This window comes from Eretmochelys imbricata, chromosome 11 (assembly GCF_965152235.1).
Source record: "Eretmochelys imbricata isolate rEreImb1 chromosome 11, rEreImb1.hap1, whole genome shotgun sequence".
Lineage (NCBI taxonomy): Eukaryota > Metazoa > Chordata > Testudines > Cheloniidae > Eretmochelys > Eretmochelys imbricata.
In genome coordinates this window covers 20743246-20760362 of record NC_135582.1, presented here as the reverse complement: position 1 = coordinate 20760362, position 17117 = coordinate 20743246, and the positions used below count along the sequence as shown (strand labels likewise).

Genomic DNA, 17117 nt, shown 5'->3' with positions numbered 1-17117 from the left:
GAAAGCATTGGTGTCTCGTGCATTCATTTCTCTATCTGAAACCCATGTGATTTGCCCAAAATGCTGATCATACTGGGAATTACTAAAGGAATTAATATAAAAAAAGAAATGAGGAGCTAGTACTGATCATGTAAGTGTAAAAGAAGAAAATGCCTTTAGTGATGGAGAATGCACATTTTGATTTTGTAGGTGATTGTTTCATAAGCCATGGTAGCCTCTCATCCAAACTATAGTTTCATATTTTCCCAGCCTTATACAGCTGCATTTAATTTAATCTGAAATATCCCAGTGACCCTTAATTTCTTCATTTGCACTTGCAATAATGTAATTCTTATGAAACAAACTATTGCTGTAACATACTGAAAGACAAAAGAGATAGAGAGGGAAAGCTATTTTAAACAGCCACTATACTTTGAAAAAGTATAAACTTTAAAAATCTTGGGCAAGATACAAAAGTCAAAGCAAATGAATTGTGCAAATCATGGATAGACATCTGAAATAAACTATTAAAGTATATCCACAGGATCCCCAAATGCTTTAAAGCTATGCTAAGGCATCACTGAAATCCAGCCACTGCTAGGACAACCAATACACTACACAGCAGACCTGCTAGACAAATGGGACATTTTTTGCTAGCATTGGAGAAAACCTCTGTTCAAATGAAATGTGCTAGGATATCTTTCAGATTTATGCAGAAGCAAAGAGAACCCAACTCCTAATATTTTAAAACTAAAAGAATGAGAGTAATTGATTTTGATTGAATTTCTATTTATATCCAGCTATCTGTAGCCCTGTTTGCCTCAATGGTGGAATCTGTGTACGCCCAAATACCTGTGCTTGTCCTTATGGCTTCTATGGACCCCAGTGCCAAACTGGTAAGAAAGTTCAATATATCACATGGATAGTAGATTCAGGCTTTAATGGATATGGTAAGTGATAAAGTCTATTTAAATGATTATCTGACTTTATGCAGTACGTATTATACCCAGGAATTTGTTTTGTCAACTCCATCCATGCCATTTTCCTGTTATATTACATTGGAAATCTGCGTTTTTTTTTTTTCAAGGAGTTGATGTTGGACTAAATATTTATGTATTGCTGAGAACTAAACAATTCATCTGAAATTAATTAGAGCAAGTCATGACAAAATTAACATCTAATTAATAACTTTAAAATATAGCTCTGCTCTGACAAGTATTTATGTTTTTCAAAAAAAGGGATCATCATCTTACTCTATAGTGAGTTTGGTTTAGAGCAAGGTGCGTCTCAAACCAAAAAGTACAAATATTTCTGTAACATTTAACAAACAAAAACCTTTTTTCTGCACATCAAGAATACTTTGTTCCATTTTGAAAGTTGCTAGATAGCCAAACATTTTCTGCAGACAGCAGCAGAGTGCAACTTTTGCTAATAGGCAGAGATCATAGGCCATTGATGCTGCAATTAGTGGATCAATAGTTAAAACTTCTCTCTTATCTCCTTCCTTTGACAAAGACCTGAGCGCACCAAGATATATGCTTGTGTGCTTCCATTAGTTGTCATGATACATATAGAGTTCTGTAGGGTTACACAAAAATGCATCTTTCAAGAACGCTAAAGTTCTTAAAAGGGTCAAAAATCTCATCTCCTCAAGGATGGCCTCTGCCTTAGGGAGTTAAAATGATGAGCACCCATAAAATTACTATGGTTCTAGCACCTATTGATTTCCCAAATAATTCACACTGGAGAGCATTGGAACTGCTTGTGGTTTGGTTCTAGTTTGCAGGTATAGGGGAGGTATGTAGCATCCTGCTACAGCAAAGCTTGTCTCCCTCTCCCCCACCCCCGCCCCAGTACATTCTCCCAGACTTACAGGAAGAAAGACAAGATTCAAGGGCTTATTTAGGCTACTGTGTTATTAACTTAACTCATCTGGGAACTATCCAGCAGTAATTCATAACAGTGCAGGTCATGATTCCTTCCATACTTGTTTCCAAATATTTGAGGGCTGCTATCAGCACCCCACTCCTCCAACCCTATTCTCCAGTTTCTTTAGGGGATGCCTTCCCTCAATCCACTTCCAACTCTGGTTTACCAGGGAACCAGACCTCCTATGCAACAAGCACCAGACACCTGCCACAAGAAGGTGCCACCAATTACCTTGGTTGCCTCCTGCCACCCACAATCAAATTCCCAGATAGCTAACAATTCCCTCCTTAACAAGAGCCAAAAATATATCCTCTCCCCCATCAGAGAGGTTGTCCCTGATCCAGGCATGAAAGAGGACTCCATCTGAAGGGATAGGGCACATATACCCTCCCGCAGTTGCACCCATGGACAATTGCTTACCTTAGCCTCTCCTCCAGCTACCACCGCAAGTGATGCTTCCTTCTCTGCCCCCAATCAAAGGAGGCCTGGACCTTTAATGGAACCTGACACCTTTGTTCAGTGACCAGAGAATGCCCCACTCCCATTGAGATTACAGAGGTTGCATTTCCAACAGAATTGCCACTCTTAACTGGGAGAGTAACACTGGAATGAGTTAAACAACTCTCTTGCATTGAGTTATCTTGTTTTTCAAAGGACAGTGGCACATTTACAGGGTTTGATTTCAATCCAATTTTTAAAAATGTTGAAATCATGATGCTAAATTGACCTAAAGTTCTTCTCTTTCACTTTGTTAGCTCTTTGCTATCCTCCTTGTAAGAATGGTGGCCACTGTGTGAGAAATAATGTGTGCACCTATCCTGAGGGTTACGCTGGAAGAAGGTGTCAGAAAAGTAAGCTATATAATTTCCCTTTTTCTTTCCGAACATCTTCTGCTTCAGATATGTGTTTTTGTCTAGGGATGTATTTCCCTCCCATGCATGTTAAATAGAACATTTAACTTGTATTAATGCTCTAATCTTCGATTTTTATACCATGGCACGTATATCAGTAGCCTATGTACAAAAGACAGAGCATCCCATTTCCCAAGCTTTGCTTGCATTCAGTACCGATAGGTTAATGAAAATACCATCATGTCAAGCAAACATTAGGAGTAAGTGTTTTGCTGGAGTCCTATCTCTAAATTTAAATGCAGTTAGATTGAGTCGAACAGTCAGTATTCTGAGATGACTTAATTATTTTTCATTAAATTTACTGCAAGAGAAAATTAAAGCTAAAGCCATAGCAGCTGATTGGGATCCTAAAAATGTCAAAACACCATTCCTTCTAGCTTAATTAATATAGTTGGTTAATAATGCTTTTTGCTTTTCCTTTTGCTCCTATCACTTTCAAATGTCTCTTCAACTCCACACAGCTATTCATGTTTGAGGCTTTTATTCTTAAGGGGTAATTTGTTATTTTGGCATTTTTACTGATTCTACTGCACTTTCCAGCATCTGTCATCCAAGGAGCTTAAGGTAGGTAGGTGAAAACTTATTTTTTTCCCCTTAACCAGGTTGAAATTGGCAAAATGAGAACTGTGAAAACAACTGCTTTTGGCAGGAAGAACTTGTAAATTTTCAGAGCACGTTATTTTTCACACACACAGGGACAAAAAGCCAGTGAAAAATTCCTTCCAGCAACAACAGCTCTCTCAGTCCCCATACTGCAGCTTTGCTTCCCTTCAGCTGAGAGAATAGTGATGCACAGTTCCTGCCTGGCTGCAAAATATACAATTGAAAAGTCTATTCTGGCAGGAACAAGCTGGAGGGAAGATTGGCGTGGGGGGATATCTTATGTTCGGCATCTTGTTTTTGAGGTCAGAGTACATTAGAAAAGTGCTGTTTCTAGCTTAAAGTACGCTACCATTGCTCAAGACAGATCAGCAGAAAAGCAGTTGATAATGATTGCAGCTTTAGGGAAGCCTTTTCCTAAGTTGTCTAGCTGCTACCAGCCCACACAATAGTTTCTTTCCACTTAAGCTCTTTTCAAGAAGTGTACGAAGTTTTGCTGCCTACCTGGCTAGCCACTAACTAGCGTAACAAAATTTTCAGTGACTATCAAAATATTCTTGTCCCGTTTTAGCCAAATAAAATCCATTCCTCCATTCCACTCCAGTAACCAGCAATTAACTGTCTGTTTTATTTGGTTTAATATCCTCTGAGATTGAATTAAGGACCATTCATTGTCTATGAGGAATACAGAAATAAGTACAAGGTAATTATTTCCATACTTACATGCTGCTGAATGGTCACTGATTGCTAACGGGATTCACATTTGGTGTTTTTTTTTTTTTCCCATTTAGACAGGTCTGCACACCATTTTATAAATATGTTATTTATAATAGTTCAATAAAGTGGTGTTACAAATACATATGGACCTATGGGTTGTTCACATATTCTTTGTATTCAACTATTTGAGCCATCTGACTGGTCACCTAAGACATATGGTATGCTTACTGTTCCCTGACTGAATGTCCTAACTGTCAAAAGCAGGAGGAGTATCTGGAGAAGTAAGCCCCCAGCCACCTGACCAAAGGACTTTTAGACTCCAGCCAAATATGGGATGGCAGCAGCGAGCTCCTGGCCCCCTCCCCCAACAAAGAATCATCTGCTTGGGAGAACTTCTGTCATTTCAAAAAGAAAAGGAGTACTTGTGGCACCTTAGAGACTAACAAATTTATTTGAGCATAAGCTTTCGTGAGCTACAGCTCACTTCATCAGATGCATTCAGTGGAAAATACAGTGGGGAGCCCCTTTTCTTTTTGCGAATACAGACTAACACAGCTGCTACTCTGAAATCTGTCATTTCAGTGACTCAAAGTGGCTATTTAATTGGAGGGGAAGGTGGGACTAAGAATATAGAGGGGGGTTGAATAGAAAAGGGAAAGATCACATTACAAACACGGAGATAAATGTTTGGTGGGGAGGGTTTTCTAACGCTTTGGCAGGCTTTTCTGTGTGCCTCTGAGATGAGGATATAATCCATCTGTGCCTTGGGTGAGGATTTTTTATTTCTTTCAGGATTTATTACTTGCTATAGTAATTGCACAGAGCCAGTGGATATCCTTACACAAAGAATGAAGGGAAAGGAATAACTATATGGCAATAGAAAGGCTGTAATGAGTTACTAGAAAATAAGTTAATTGAGGGGTTAGCGATATAACAATTCCCAATTGCAGACTATCGAGACCTACATGCATGTCAGTTTCAAGTCAATTGTGCAAGGTGAGAGAATTGTCTGCTTGCTGGCTTAAATGCCATCAGTTCTTTTGGAATGTGTGAGAACACATTGATTGGTGCTAAAACAGTTCAACCAAAATTCGGAATTATGACATCAGCAGAATTTTTAAGAGAAAACCATCCATTGGATGTCACGCTATCAGGTCTTTTTAATTATGCCTTACAGCCTTAATATAAACTAACAGAGTTACATTAAACTCTTCCAGGCTATTAGTGTTTTCCCCCAAGTTCTCAGAGTAGATCTATTCCTAGGACTTTATTCTTTCTCTTACACTGGTGCAAATCAGGAATAGTTCCATTAGAATTAAACTAGTGTCACACTAGTCAGAAAAGGATATCCTACCCTTAGTCTGTGTGTAGTGAGTAACTACCTGGGATATTCTAGGAGGAAATATTATTTGTATCAGTTGAAACATGTCAGTGTCCAGCAAGATGAATATACAGTAGGGTTCTAAATCAAATTATTTAAATGGCAACTTGAAGGAGTTCTCTGCTGATTAGATAACCACCATATCCCAAATGAACAAACTCTAAGGCTGGCAGCTAAGATGTTTATTAACCCAGTGTACCATTATTACCCAGATCCACTGAAATTTTAAATTAAACACTCAAAATGTAAATGTAAGATAAGAAAAAGCTGCAAAAAGATGCTAAAACAAATTAAATGAGATGGAATGTAAATTAAATTGTTTCATTTCTGCTTTCTTCTGCCTTTCCCTTTTCTAGTGCTCAGTAAAGCTCCCCACACACACACTTTCTCACTCTCTCTCTCTCTCTCTCTCTACATAACTGAAAGAAGATGGGGAAGTCAGTATTCTTGTGATGTTAACAAGGGTCTTGCTGGTCTGCAGAGAAGAAAGGTTGGAGGCAAAGATGAAAATGAGTCCAAACAGTGTTGCGTTGAGAACACTTTCCCTCTGGGCACCTCCACACCCTGTTTGGGTGCTTTGGGGCATTTTTCCTTTTCTTGTCAATATTTCAGGTGAAGGACTGAGAAGGAAGTGGCCTTATTTATTGCTGGCAGCTTCACATTTTCAGTAAAAGGGGAGAATGAGAGGAGAGGGAACATAGCAGCCAATCAGAGTAGACATATTTGCAAATTGAATACAAGTTTATTTATGGCTTGAATAGTTACCTAATTTATTATTTCACTTCCAGTGTTCTACACCTTTGCATTCCTAAATGAGTCTGCCTGACAGCTACCATTTTGTTAGACAGAGAGGATGCACCATGCCTCCGTCATTCCGACCTTTTCTTTCTTTTTTCCTTACTTTAAAAGGAAAGACATTCAAGTTGTGAGTGTATGTTTGTTCTTTGTCTAAGCAGACAACAGCTATGTAAATCACACAGTTCTCATTGGCTGAAAGCTGAATACAGGGATTTGCACCTGTGTTTACTGACAACCGCACAGTGATTATGCAAACCAGACACCCACAAACAGAGTGAGGAAATGTCAGACCTGACAACAAAATGTACAGTTATGGATCAGTAACTGTAGCAACTTTGTATTCCCACTGGGTGAGAATTCCATTCTGTACAATCAGTCTTACTCAGTCAGTATAAAGAGGCAAACACTGGCAGTTCCTTTAAATAAAATATCTTTTGTGATCGGCTTTACATCAAACACACTTACAGCTGCTTCAGTAATAAAGAAAAGCAACTCATGGTTTGTTCTATTTCCCTTTAAGGAAAGTGCCACGTAAAAACAATCTTGAACTTCACTTTCTTCCTGGGGGCTTTAAACACACTATTCATATTGACACCTTACAGAAATTAACAGTAATGAAAATGTTGTAGAATTCCAGATATTTTATTACCTATGTTTTGGATAGCTTACTTTAAAAATAATGCTAACGTAATTAAAACCAATAAAAGGCTTGATCCTCTATTTTTTCTTTAAAGAGAGATTTCCATTCATCCTTTTTAATCTACCCTCTAACTCACCTCTGGCATTTTCCTTTCTGAAGCAAAAATCTGGACACAGCTCCCTCTGGAGCTCATCAGCAAGTGAAATTCATGTGAGAACAACACAACATTCTTCCACCCCTACGCTGGGCACTCCAAACAAATTAGCAACCCGAACTCTAATATCTCTCTTAGCAGTATATCATGTTGCCACTTGTCAAATCTAGATAGCTAGTTGGACAGACAGGTTTTAAAAAATAGAGACACCCCAAAATTCTGCACATTTCTAATTCTTCTATGAAGTCTGGTAGAAAAATTGGGGCTCAACTCTGCAAACCCATAACATCACATGAGTCATCACACTGAAGTTGAGGTTTTGCACATTTGGGTCCCAATCTTTGTAGACAACTTTTTCTTCACTCTAATAGTTCCTGCAGGCAGGATTTATTTTCAAAACACTGCATACAATATAACTCAGTCTTATTCTTCCAACTTTGCTTTCCTCCCCTCTGGATATCATGAGGATGTTGCTAGTCTGAGAGCTAGAGGCAAACTAATTTGAAAATGTTTCAGAGTAACAGCCGTGTTAGTCTGTATTCGCAGAAAGAAAAGGAGTACTTGTGGCACCTTAGAGACTAACGAATTTATTTGAGCATGAGCTTTCGTGAGCTACAGCTCACTTCATCAGATGCATACCGTGGAAACTGCAGCAGACTCTATATATACACAGAGAATATGAAACAATACCTCCTCCCACCCCACTGTCCTGCTGGTAATAGCTTATCTAAAAGCCATTTCCAGCACAAATCCAGGTTTTCTCACCCTCCACCCCCCCACACAAATTCACTCTCCTGCTGGTGATAGCCCATCCAAAGTGACAACTCTTTACACAATGTGCATGATAATGAAGTTAGGCCATTTCCTGCACAAATCCAGGTTCTCTCACTCCCTCACCCCCCTCCAAAAACCCACCCCCATACACACACAACCTCACTCTCCTGCTGGTAATAGCTCATCCAAACTGGCCACTCTCCAAGTTTAAATCCAAGTTAAACCAGAACATCGGGGGGGGGGGGTAGGAAAAAACAAGAGGAAATAGGCTACCTTGCATAATGACTTAGCCACTCCCAGTCTCTATTTAAGCCTAAATTAATAGTATCCAATTTGCAAATGAATTCCAATTCGACTCCAGCGAGAAACTGCTGAATTGGAATTCATTTGCAAATTGGATACTATTAATTTAGGCTTAAATAGAGACTGGGAGTGGCTAAGTCATTATGCAAGGTAGCCTATTTCCTCTTGTTTTTTCCTACCCCCCCCCCCCCGATGTTCTGGTTTAACTTGGATTTAAACTTGGAGAGTGGCCAGTTTGGATGAGCTATTACCAGCAGGAGAGTGAGGTTGTGTGTGTATGGGGGTGGGTTTTTGGAGGGGGGTGAGGGAGTGAGAGAACCTGGATTTGTGCAGGAAATGGCCTAACTTCATTATCATGCACATTGTGTAAAGAGTTGTCACTTTGGATGGGCTATCACCAGCAGGAGAGTGAATTTGTGTGGGGGGGTGGAGGGTGAGAAAACCTGGATTTGTGCTGGAAATGGCTTTTAGATAAGCTATTACCAGCAGGACAGTGGGGTGGGAGGAGGTATTGTTTCATATTCTCTGTGTATATATAGAGTCTGCTGCAGTTTCCACGGTATGCATCTGATGAAGTGAGCTGTAGCTCACGAAAGCTCATGCTCAAATAAATTCGTTAGTCTCTAAGGTGCCACAAGTACTCCTTTTCTTAATTTGAAAATGTGAACATGTGGGTTTGTGAAATAGCCTTTTGCTAACTACTGCAATATTGTGTAAATCACTCATTTATTGTATCCCATCCTTTCCATGTGGGCTTCTGTAAATTAGAGCCTTCTAGATTGTAGAAGCAGGTAGTTTACCAAATTATACCTGCACCAAGTCATCTTTTTGACAATTTGTAATATATTGTCAGGAATATCTCCATTCATTAGGCACAACCAATTGAACACTGTATCACTGGGACAGAGGAAAAGGAAATGGAGGTCTCAGTTGTGACTCCTCCTACATGCCCAGGCAGGAGAGTAAATTAGCATACGGTACCACCTTACTCCTTTTTCCCAGATATTCATATCATGGGGCATAGCACAAGAGGTAGAACAATCTCTGCAGTGCTGCTAGTCTCCCTTCCCACACAGGAGGGAGGGGAACAATCATTGCCACTGATGCGTGGAGGGGAGCCAGATATAGGATTCCCCGGAGCAAAGAAGAAAACGGGGACAAGATTGCATCTGAGGCTCACAATCTTGTTCCTGTCTGCTCCTGGGGCAGCAATACTAAGTGCTGCCTCTTATTCACGGTGCGTGGCAAAGCCCTTTTTAAAAGACGACATTCTCTTCTCAGATGTACAGATGTGGTTGTTTACATTGACTTTAATAGGAATTCTGAGCATCTATGGGAGGAAGTTGTCCCTTAATCTGTATATATCAACGTGTGCAAGAATCCATCTGGGTAGGAGTTAAAGTATGTACTGAAGAGTGGGCCAAAAGTCCTTACTCAGTGTTTACTCATTTCATGGGCAAAACATCTACTGGCTTCTTTGTGAATTTTACTTGAGAAAGGACTCTAGAATTTGATCCAATGTTTGCAAATAAAACCGGCAAACCCAATTGCCTAAACAAGACAGTGTCTGCACTCTGCTTACTTTTTGAAGGCTATGATCAGCTTTAATTGCCAGCTGTCACCAGTTACCACACAGCTCTTTCTAACCGAGCACATTTATTCTTAAAGTGAAAGCATAACAGAGAAAACATATTAAAGACAATAATAGTTCCTATACTCATGCTGTAAGGCTACCAGAGGTCAAGATTGCCTGTATTTTCTTTTTCTTTGCACAGAAGAAGATAAATTGAGTTGCAGCAAGCATCAACAAAGGCTTAGCCCACTCACAGCAATGAAAACATGTCTAACTGACTGGTCATAATGTACGCACAGACGCTGCAAAACCAATCAACAGAGGAAAACATAAATGTATAAGAGAATCTTCTGTCACCTCTTATTCATGCATGACAAGAAAGCTGCTGAGCAAAACAAATTATATACACATTTCCACAATGCCTCAATGACTTAATGAAATATAAAGTCTACAATGAAGGGAAAATTTCTCCAAACCCAAAACTTCTAAAAAAATGGGAATAAAATCTATGCAGAGAATACACCTTGATATTCCACATATTATGCATTAAAAGGCTGCACAGACAGAATAAGTATTACTGTATTCTACTTAAGATATAGTGATGCAATGCCACTGAAGTCAATGCAATTTGCAACAGTATAAGTATGATTTTTTTGGCCATAACCTTTATCGTTGGCAGCTCCTAGTGGAATAATCTATTTAAAATCAATAGATGTATAATTTACCCACGTGCACCTGCACGTACACACACTATGTGTATAATGCCTTTCGTTCTGAAGGATTGCGTAACACAACATAAACTACATACATATAGGCAGCCCATTACCACTGAAATGAAAATACCTCGAGGGAAACTGCCAGCTGGTATGCAGACAATTAGTACACTAAAGAATAAGGGACATGGAATGTTAGGGGAAAATCCCCTACCCCTATTAAAATGACCATGAGATCATTAATATCCAGGAAGAGCAGACAAGACCTAGGTGTAAGTTCTTATTCAAGAGCTGTGCACACAGTAAGCTACCTGGAAATCAACTTATCTGCCTGAGAAGGAGACTGCTAGAGACAGAGCACGGTCAACCTTGCCAGGTAACAAACTAAAATTACTCATCTGACAACGTTGATGAATATGCAACAGACTTTCAATATATTACATATTGACATGAATGCTCATTTCTCTTCCTGGTCCATTGCATCACCTTGGTCATTCAGTGTCTCATTATCTTTCCCATCTTTAATAGCCTAGTACTGTAAGTAGGGATGGTCTCCGAGTTCAATATCTCGGAAATTATCAGTAAATATATTTGGATATGTTCCAGAACTAAAGGCATAATACAACTAAAGGAAAGCTCCAGGGTCATACAGCTGTTCATTTACTTTATGTTTTTCTAATCCATAATGCTTGTATTTCAAATAATCATATTTATATAGGCACACATCAGTCTGATGCTAGCACCAGCTAGGTAACTCACATCACCACAGTGGTGTAGAAGGATGAGAATATTATGGATGCAAACAACTGTCACCACACCCATCCCAATTACTTTTGCAGCTGCTTCTGTGTCTTGTAGCAATTTGTTCTCCTGGAGTGCATCCCTTAGAGCTTTCCACAAGATTATTTTTACCATATGGAAAGATAATTTATTAAGAAAGTGGTTAGCAGCTCTGTCAGGAAGACATGCAAGGCTAGAGCTAGCGATGCATAGTCCTCACAAGGGTTTGATTTGGATAAGCATCCAAAAGTTTGGATGCTCATCTGAATGGGATGACCATGTTGGGTCCGTAAAAGGAAATCTTTATGACACAAAAAAAGCGTTCTTAGCAAGATGTGTGTGGTTTTACATACATATTGTGGCCCGCCCATCCCAAGGTAGAACTGAATTTGTTGTTTTACGTTATTTAGGCATAAAATTAGTTATCTTGTTTACAAAGCCAAATCAATGTGCATAAAAAAGCTCAGCAACACATACATCTGAAGCTTAAGACTCGTGCAAAACTAGAGCTATGCTACCCTTCAGAGGAATAAAAGGACAAAAGTCCTCAGTGTCCCAAATCCATAACATGTTCTTGGAGAGCTGTGTGCATTGGGACCTTCATAGAGGCAGATATATTGTTACATCTGTCTACCTAGTGATCTGCTGAGCATCAATTGGTATACCCACTGAAGGACAGAATGAAAACTTTTACCGGAACTGGACTTCAGTTAGTGTCAGGACAGTAAATCCAAAATAATGACACGATGGCCAAAGCACACTAATTTTGGCAGATTCAAAGGCGAAAATGGCATGCAGCCAGCTCAAGGCTGTATTTGGAGTATGGAAGCATCCAGTCAAGGCTTTCCGCACTGCAATCAGAAAAATGCTTCATTTGGGCAGCTTACCTGAGACGCATATCACATCTAGTGAGACTTTGAGCCAGATCCCCAGCTGGTCAATAGAGCCATGCCAACTTACCCCAACCAGAGATTTGGCCCTTCAGTTCCTCTCATAGGGAAAAGGACAGTGCTATTTCTGTGAAATTCAAGCAGCATCACTAAGATATTCTTGTTACCAGAATAGACACTCTCTCCAGTTTTTCTAGTAACAGACAATACATGTGATACTCGTACCCAAAGAACTCAAAGTTCCAGTTTTAACACTGATCCCCACCACATTCAAATATGTTGGTTTCATTTCCCCCCCGACCCCCCCACACACTTGAGTTCTTTGCTTCCATCTGCATTTCTTGACAAGACTAGTCTGTGACATCAGAGTTATTTTTGAAGCTGTCCCACACGACATAGTCTTACTGTCATGCCTCTCCTGTTCTCACTCCTTGTTTTTGTGAATGCTGTCGCAAATCAAGATAAAAACTAAGCAGAAATGGAGAAACATTAAAATCATGTGCATGTGCAAGAGGCTACACGTTGACCAGTCAAACCCCCTGCTCTCCAAAACAATAGAAAAGTAACGAGAAAGATAAAACTGTACTAGGATTTCCTAAAAAAGCCACCTGAAAACCAAATTGACAGTTTTAAGGAACTGTCACTGTTTGCAGATTTATAAATCGGGGGGGGGGGGGTGTTTTTTAAAAAAAAGCAGATTTATGACTTTGATTTAAAGGAATTATTTTAAGTGTGCATCTCAGAATGAGTGTTGTCCTCCCCCTTCCCACTTACATTCATTCTTCTGTAAGCATCACCTGTAAGCTATATCCTGACACATTTACTTGGCCTGCCAGAATAGATGTTATTGCTTGGGATTACTTTCTGCCTTCCATCTAGAATGTATCATTCAGGCCAATTTTCTCAGCCTCTGCAGGGCAAAGAAACCCAAAGCTGTCTTGAAAAGCATATCTCCCAGTCAGCGCAGCTGTGCAGGCCTCTGTCTCCTTATCACCAGCTTGATTCGGGATGGGTGATGACAGTGATTATTGTACTAGAGCTAAATAGGCTCTGCATGATCATTTTCAGGAAAAGCTAGTGCACAGTCCTTCAGTTGCTGCAATGTGCTCCGAAAACATCCTACATTTAAAGGGTTTGTCATTGTCAAGATTTCAGGCAACTGATTTAATATTGTCTCTGTCATAACTAAACTCTAGTTTCCTAGGGTAGCTTTAAAGTCTGGGCTGTTTGAGCAATACTGTAATCCATCAGAAGGGGATATAAACAATGAAGGGGATACAAGGTATAATGGGGTGAATGAATCAGAAGTTCTCAGCCTGCTGTGTTAGGTTCAGCATGAAGAGTTTTCTGTTTGCTCCTTCAGATTCTAAGGGCAACAATTGGTTTTTATTACTAACTTCAAATTGATCAGGAATTATTAGTTATCACTGACTAATAATGTGACTGTTTGAACAGAGAGATATTCTGGGTTACTTATATCATCTGCAGCTGTAGGAAAGCATGCCCTGTGCTTAACATTGCCTCAGGGCTCCTTTGGCTTTGCTTGGTAGTGTTACATTTTAAGGGAGCTGCTTTTGAGGTTGAGATTTAAAAAGGTATAGTGGAAGTTGTTGTTGGTAAGTATATACGGTCAGCGGGCACTAATGCTGCAGGAGAGGAATAGCTGTTACAGGGAACAGAGTTCCTATGTATCATCTTGCTTGTTCTGGCAACCTATGACTACACAGGAGAAAGAACTGTATACATCAGTGTGACGGTGTGAGCATTGTCAATGTCTATTATTTTAATTCCTACATTTATGTTTCTTGCTCCACTAAAATCACTCTTCACCTGAGATGTTGCATGAGATCATCCCTTTTTCCAAACCTGAATCATCAGCTCCAAAAAAGGGTTTATCTTAGGTGACCAGATGTCCCGATTTTATAGGGACAGTCCCAATATTTGGGGCTTTTTCTTATATAGGCACCTGTTAAACCCCACCCCCTGTCCTGATTTTTCACAGTTGCAATCTGGTCACCCTAGTTTATCTTAACCTTAGTAAACCTAACTTTCCATAAAGTAAAGAACATGGCAGTGGGTTTTTAGTTCTGATAACAGTGCCCTGCGTTGCCAGCAAGCTGTCTCATATCAGATTCGTTATAGGATTTAGAGCAGTAGCCATGTTAGTCTGAATCAGCAAAAAGAACGAAGAGTACTTGTGGCACCTTAGAGACTAACACATTTATTTGAGCATAAGCTTTCGTGGTCTAAAACCCACTTCATGAGATGCATGCAGTGGAAAATACAGTAGGAAGATATATACACACACACAAAGAACATGAAGAAATGGGTGTTGCCAAACCCACTATAATGAGAGTGATCAATTAAGGTGAGCTATTATCAGCAGGAGAAAAAAACCTTTTGTAGTGATAATCAGGATGGCCCATTTCCAACAGTTGACAAGAAGGTGAGAGTAACAATGTGTGTGTGGGGGGGGGGGGGGCGGGGGGATTAGCATGGGGAAATAGTTTTACTTTGTGTAATCACTCCCAGTCTTTATTCAAGCCTATTCAGCAGTCTCTCATTGGAGTCTGGTTTTGAAGTTTTTTGTTGAAATATTGCGACTTTTAGGTCTGTAATCGAGTGACCAGGGAGATTGAAGTGTTCTCCAACTTGTTTTTGAATGTTATAATTCTTGATGTCTGATTTGTGTCCATTTATTCTTTTACATAGAGACTGTCTGGTTTGGCCAAGGTACATGGCAGAGGGGCATTGCTGGCACATGATGGCATATATCACATTGGTAGATGTGCAGGTGAACGAGCCTCTGATAGTGTGGCTGATGTGATTAGGTCCTATGATGGTGTCCCCTGAATAGATATGTGGACAGAGTTGGCAAAGGGCTTTATTGCAAGGATAGGTTCCTGGGTTAGTGTTTTTGTTGTGTGGTGTGTGGTTGCTGGCGAGTATTTGCTTCAGGTTGGGGGACTATCTGTAGTCTCCCAAGATCTGTGAGAGTGAGGGATTGTCTCCCAAGATCTGTGAGAGTGAGGGATTGTCCTTCAGGATAGGCTGTAGATCCATGATGAACCTCTCCAGTGCATCATATTTTGAAATTGGCGCTCTTCCACAGAGGCCGTGGGGTGGGACTAAGAAAGATCAAAACTAGTTAAATTAATAAATGTAGAATTCTGCCTAATGGGCATGAAAATGGAATTCTAGTTAAGAAAGTTAAGGGAAGGGAAAGTGAGGCAGAAGTGTCAGTGGAAGGGGGAAAAGGAAAGAAAGTTATCTTCATTTACATACAGATTCCTTGTGAGATTGCTATCAATGAGAGAGAGAGAGAGAGCACAAGCACACATGAACATAAAGTTAGAAGGGCTCTAGCCCTTCAGAATATGTTTGGCCCTGAACCTTCAGCCTTTACTCAAATTGAACTCCCACTGACCTAATTTACACCTGAACTCCCTTGGATTCCAGCTGTTGTCTACGTATGGAGTGGAAGGTCTGGCAGGAGGAAAAAAACCCAACCTGAGAGCTTATTGTTGTATTCTCATTGCAAAGTAAGGAAATAGTTATCAATTAATTTTTAAGAAACCCAAAGGAGGTATATATTGGAATAAAACATGGACACATAACATCTAAGACAAGTAACCTACCCTAGAAACTACCTGCTAAAGTGTGATTCTTGGTATATGGTGAGAAGAAAAAGTAGTTAGTAAATTGAATCATGGAGCATTCGCTTTTGACAAAGCCCTGCTTAAATGCTTTCTACAACGCTTTTGTTACCACCCTCTTTTGTGGCTTTTGCGGGGAGGTAAAGTGGGGGGAGGGAATGTTTTCAAGGGCCTGTGATATCTAGAAATTGCAAGGTGTGACTGTCTGCTGGGGTTCCCAGAATATGTGATCCACTGTGATCCTCTCAGCCTCAGTAACACTCCATCTTGTCTGTCTTGCCAGCAAACTCTTCAAGACTCTGCCAGTCCAAACCATGCCTAGCAAGTAACAATCAGTGAACACCAGTTCATCAGCGACATCCTTCTTTGCTTCACTCAGCCCCTCTTACTGTAAAACCCACAATACCTTATCAAGTTCTCTGCTCCTTTAAAGAGACAATACGCAGCAACTTCTGAACATAACTGGGGTTGACAAACCCTCCACTTCAGTCAAAGCCCTGAGTTAGTTTATGGTAAAAGTAAAACAAGTTTATTAACAAAAGGACATAGGTTTAAGTGATACCAAGAATAAGAAATAAGGATAGAAATAGTTACAAACAAACAGAAGTAAAAATATCCTTCTAAGAATAAAACTCGTCTTAACAAACTAGAGTCTTTTGTTCAAAGCAGTTTTTCTCACCATAGTCTTTCTTCCAGCCTTACTGGTAAGACCTTTAGCCAGGACCCAAGACACAGAGCTCAAAACGCTTGGTTTCTTAGACTCCTTAGGTGAAGGATAATTCACAGGCTTACCTGGCCCCTTTTTCATAGTCCAGTAAACCTTTGAAATGTTTTCCTCTGAGCCATGTCCCCAGATAAAGTACCTTTCCCTTGCTGGGTGTAGATGCCAGGCTGCCCGATGTAAATTCCATGCTCATTCCTCTCCTACTGGTGATTTTTACAATGCAAATGATCTTCCTGCAATCTCCAAAACCCATTGTCTTTGGCCACTCTGGTTTGATTTACATAGGAGAGCAGGCAGGACCACAGTCCTTTGTCTAGGGAGGGGCAATTTATGCCCTGCCTGACACACATTTTAAGAACAGTTTTCTGTACATATTTGTACTTTTCCATACATCCCCCGTAAATGCACCACACAATAATATTAATGACCAACATACTACCGGTTTGCATTGGGTACCTTGCATGACACCTTTTAGATTCAGATTCTGACACCTGAGAGATAGGTACACTGGACTAGTCACTGCTGAAACTCACTGCTGGACACCAGCGAGCCCCTTGCCTTCTGGCATAGGGATGCTCTTAGGGTCACATGAGTA

General features: G+C 40.1%; 1 protein-coding gene across 1 annotated transcript in view; it reads left to right on the top strand.

Moving 5' to 3' along the window:
* The window catches only part of LOC144272375 (von Willebrand factor D and EGF domain-containing protein-like), a 218268-nt gene that overhangs the window by 164019 nt on the left and 37132 nt on the right, over window positions 1–17117 (top strand). The window contains 2 exon segments of the mRNA XM_077830375.1: window positions 780–875; window positions 2664–2759. Coding sequence (XP_077686501.1) covers window positions 780–875; window positions 2664–2759 — 192 coding nt within the window.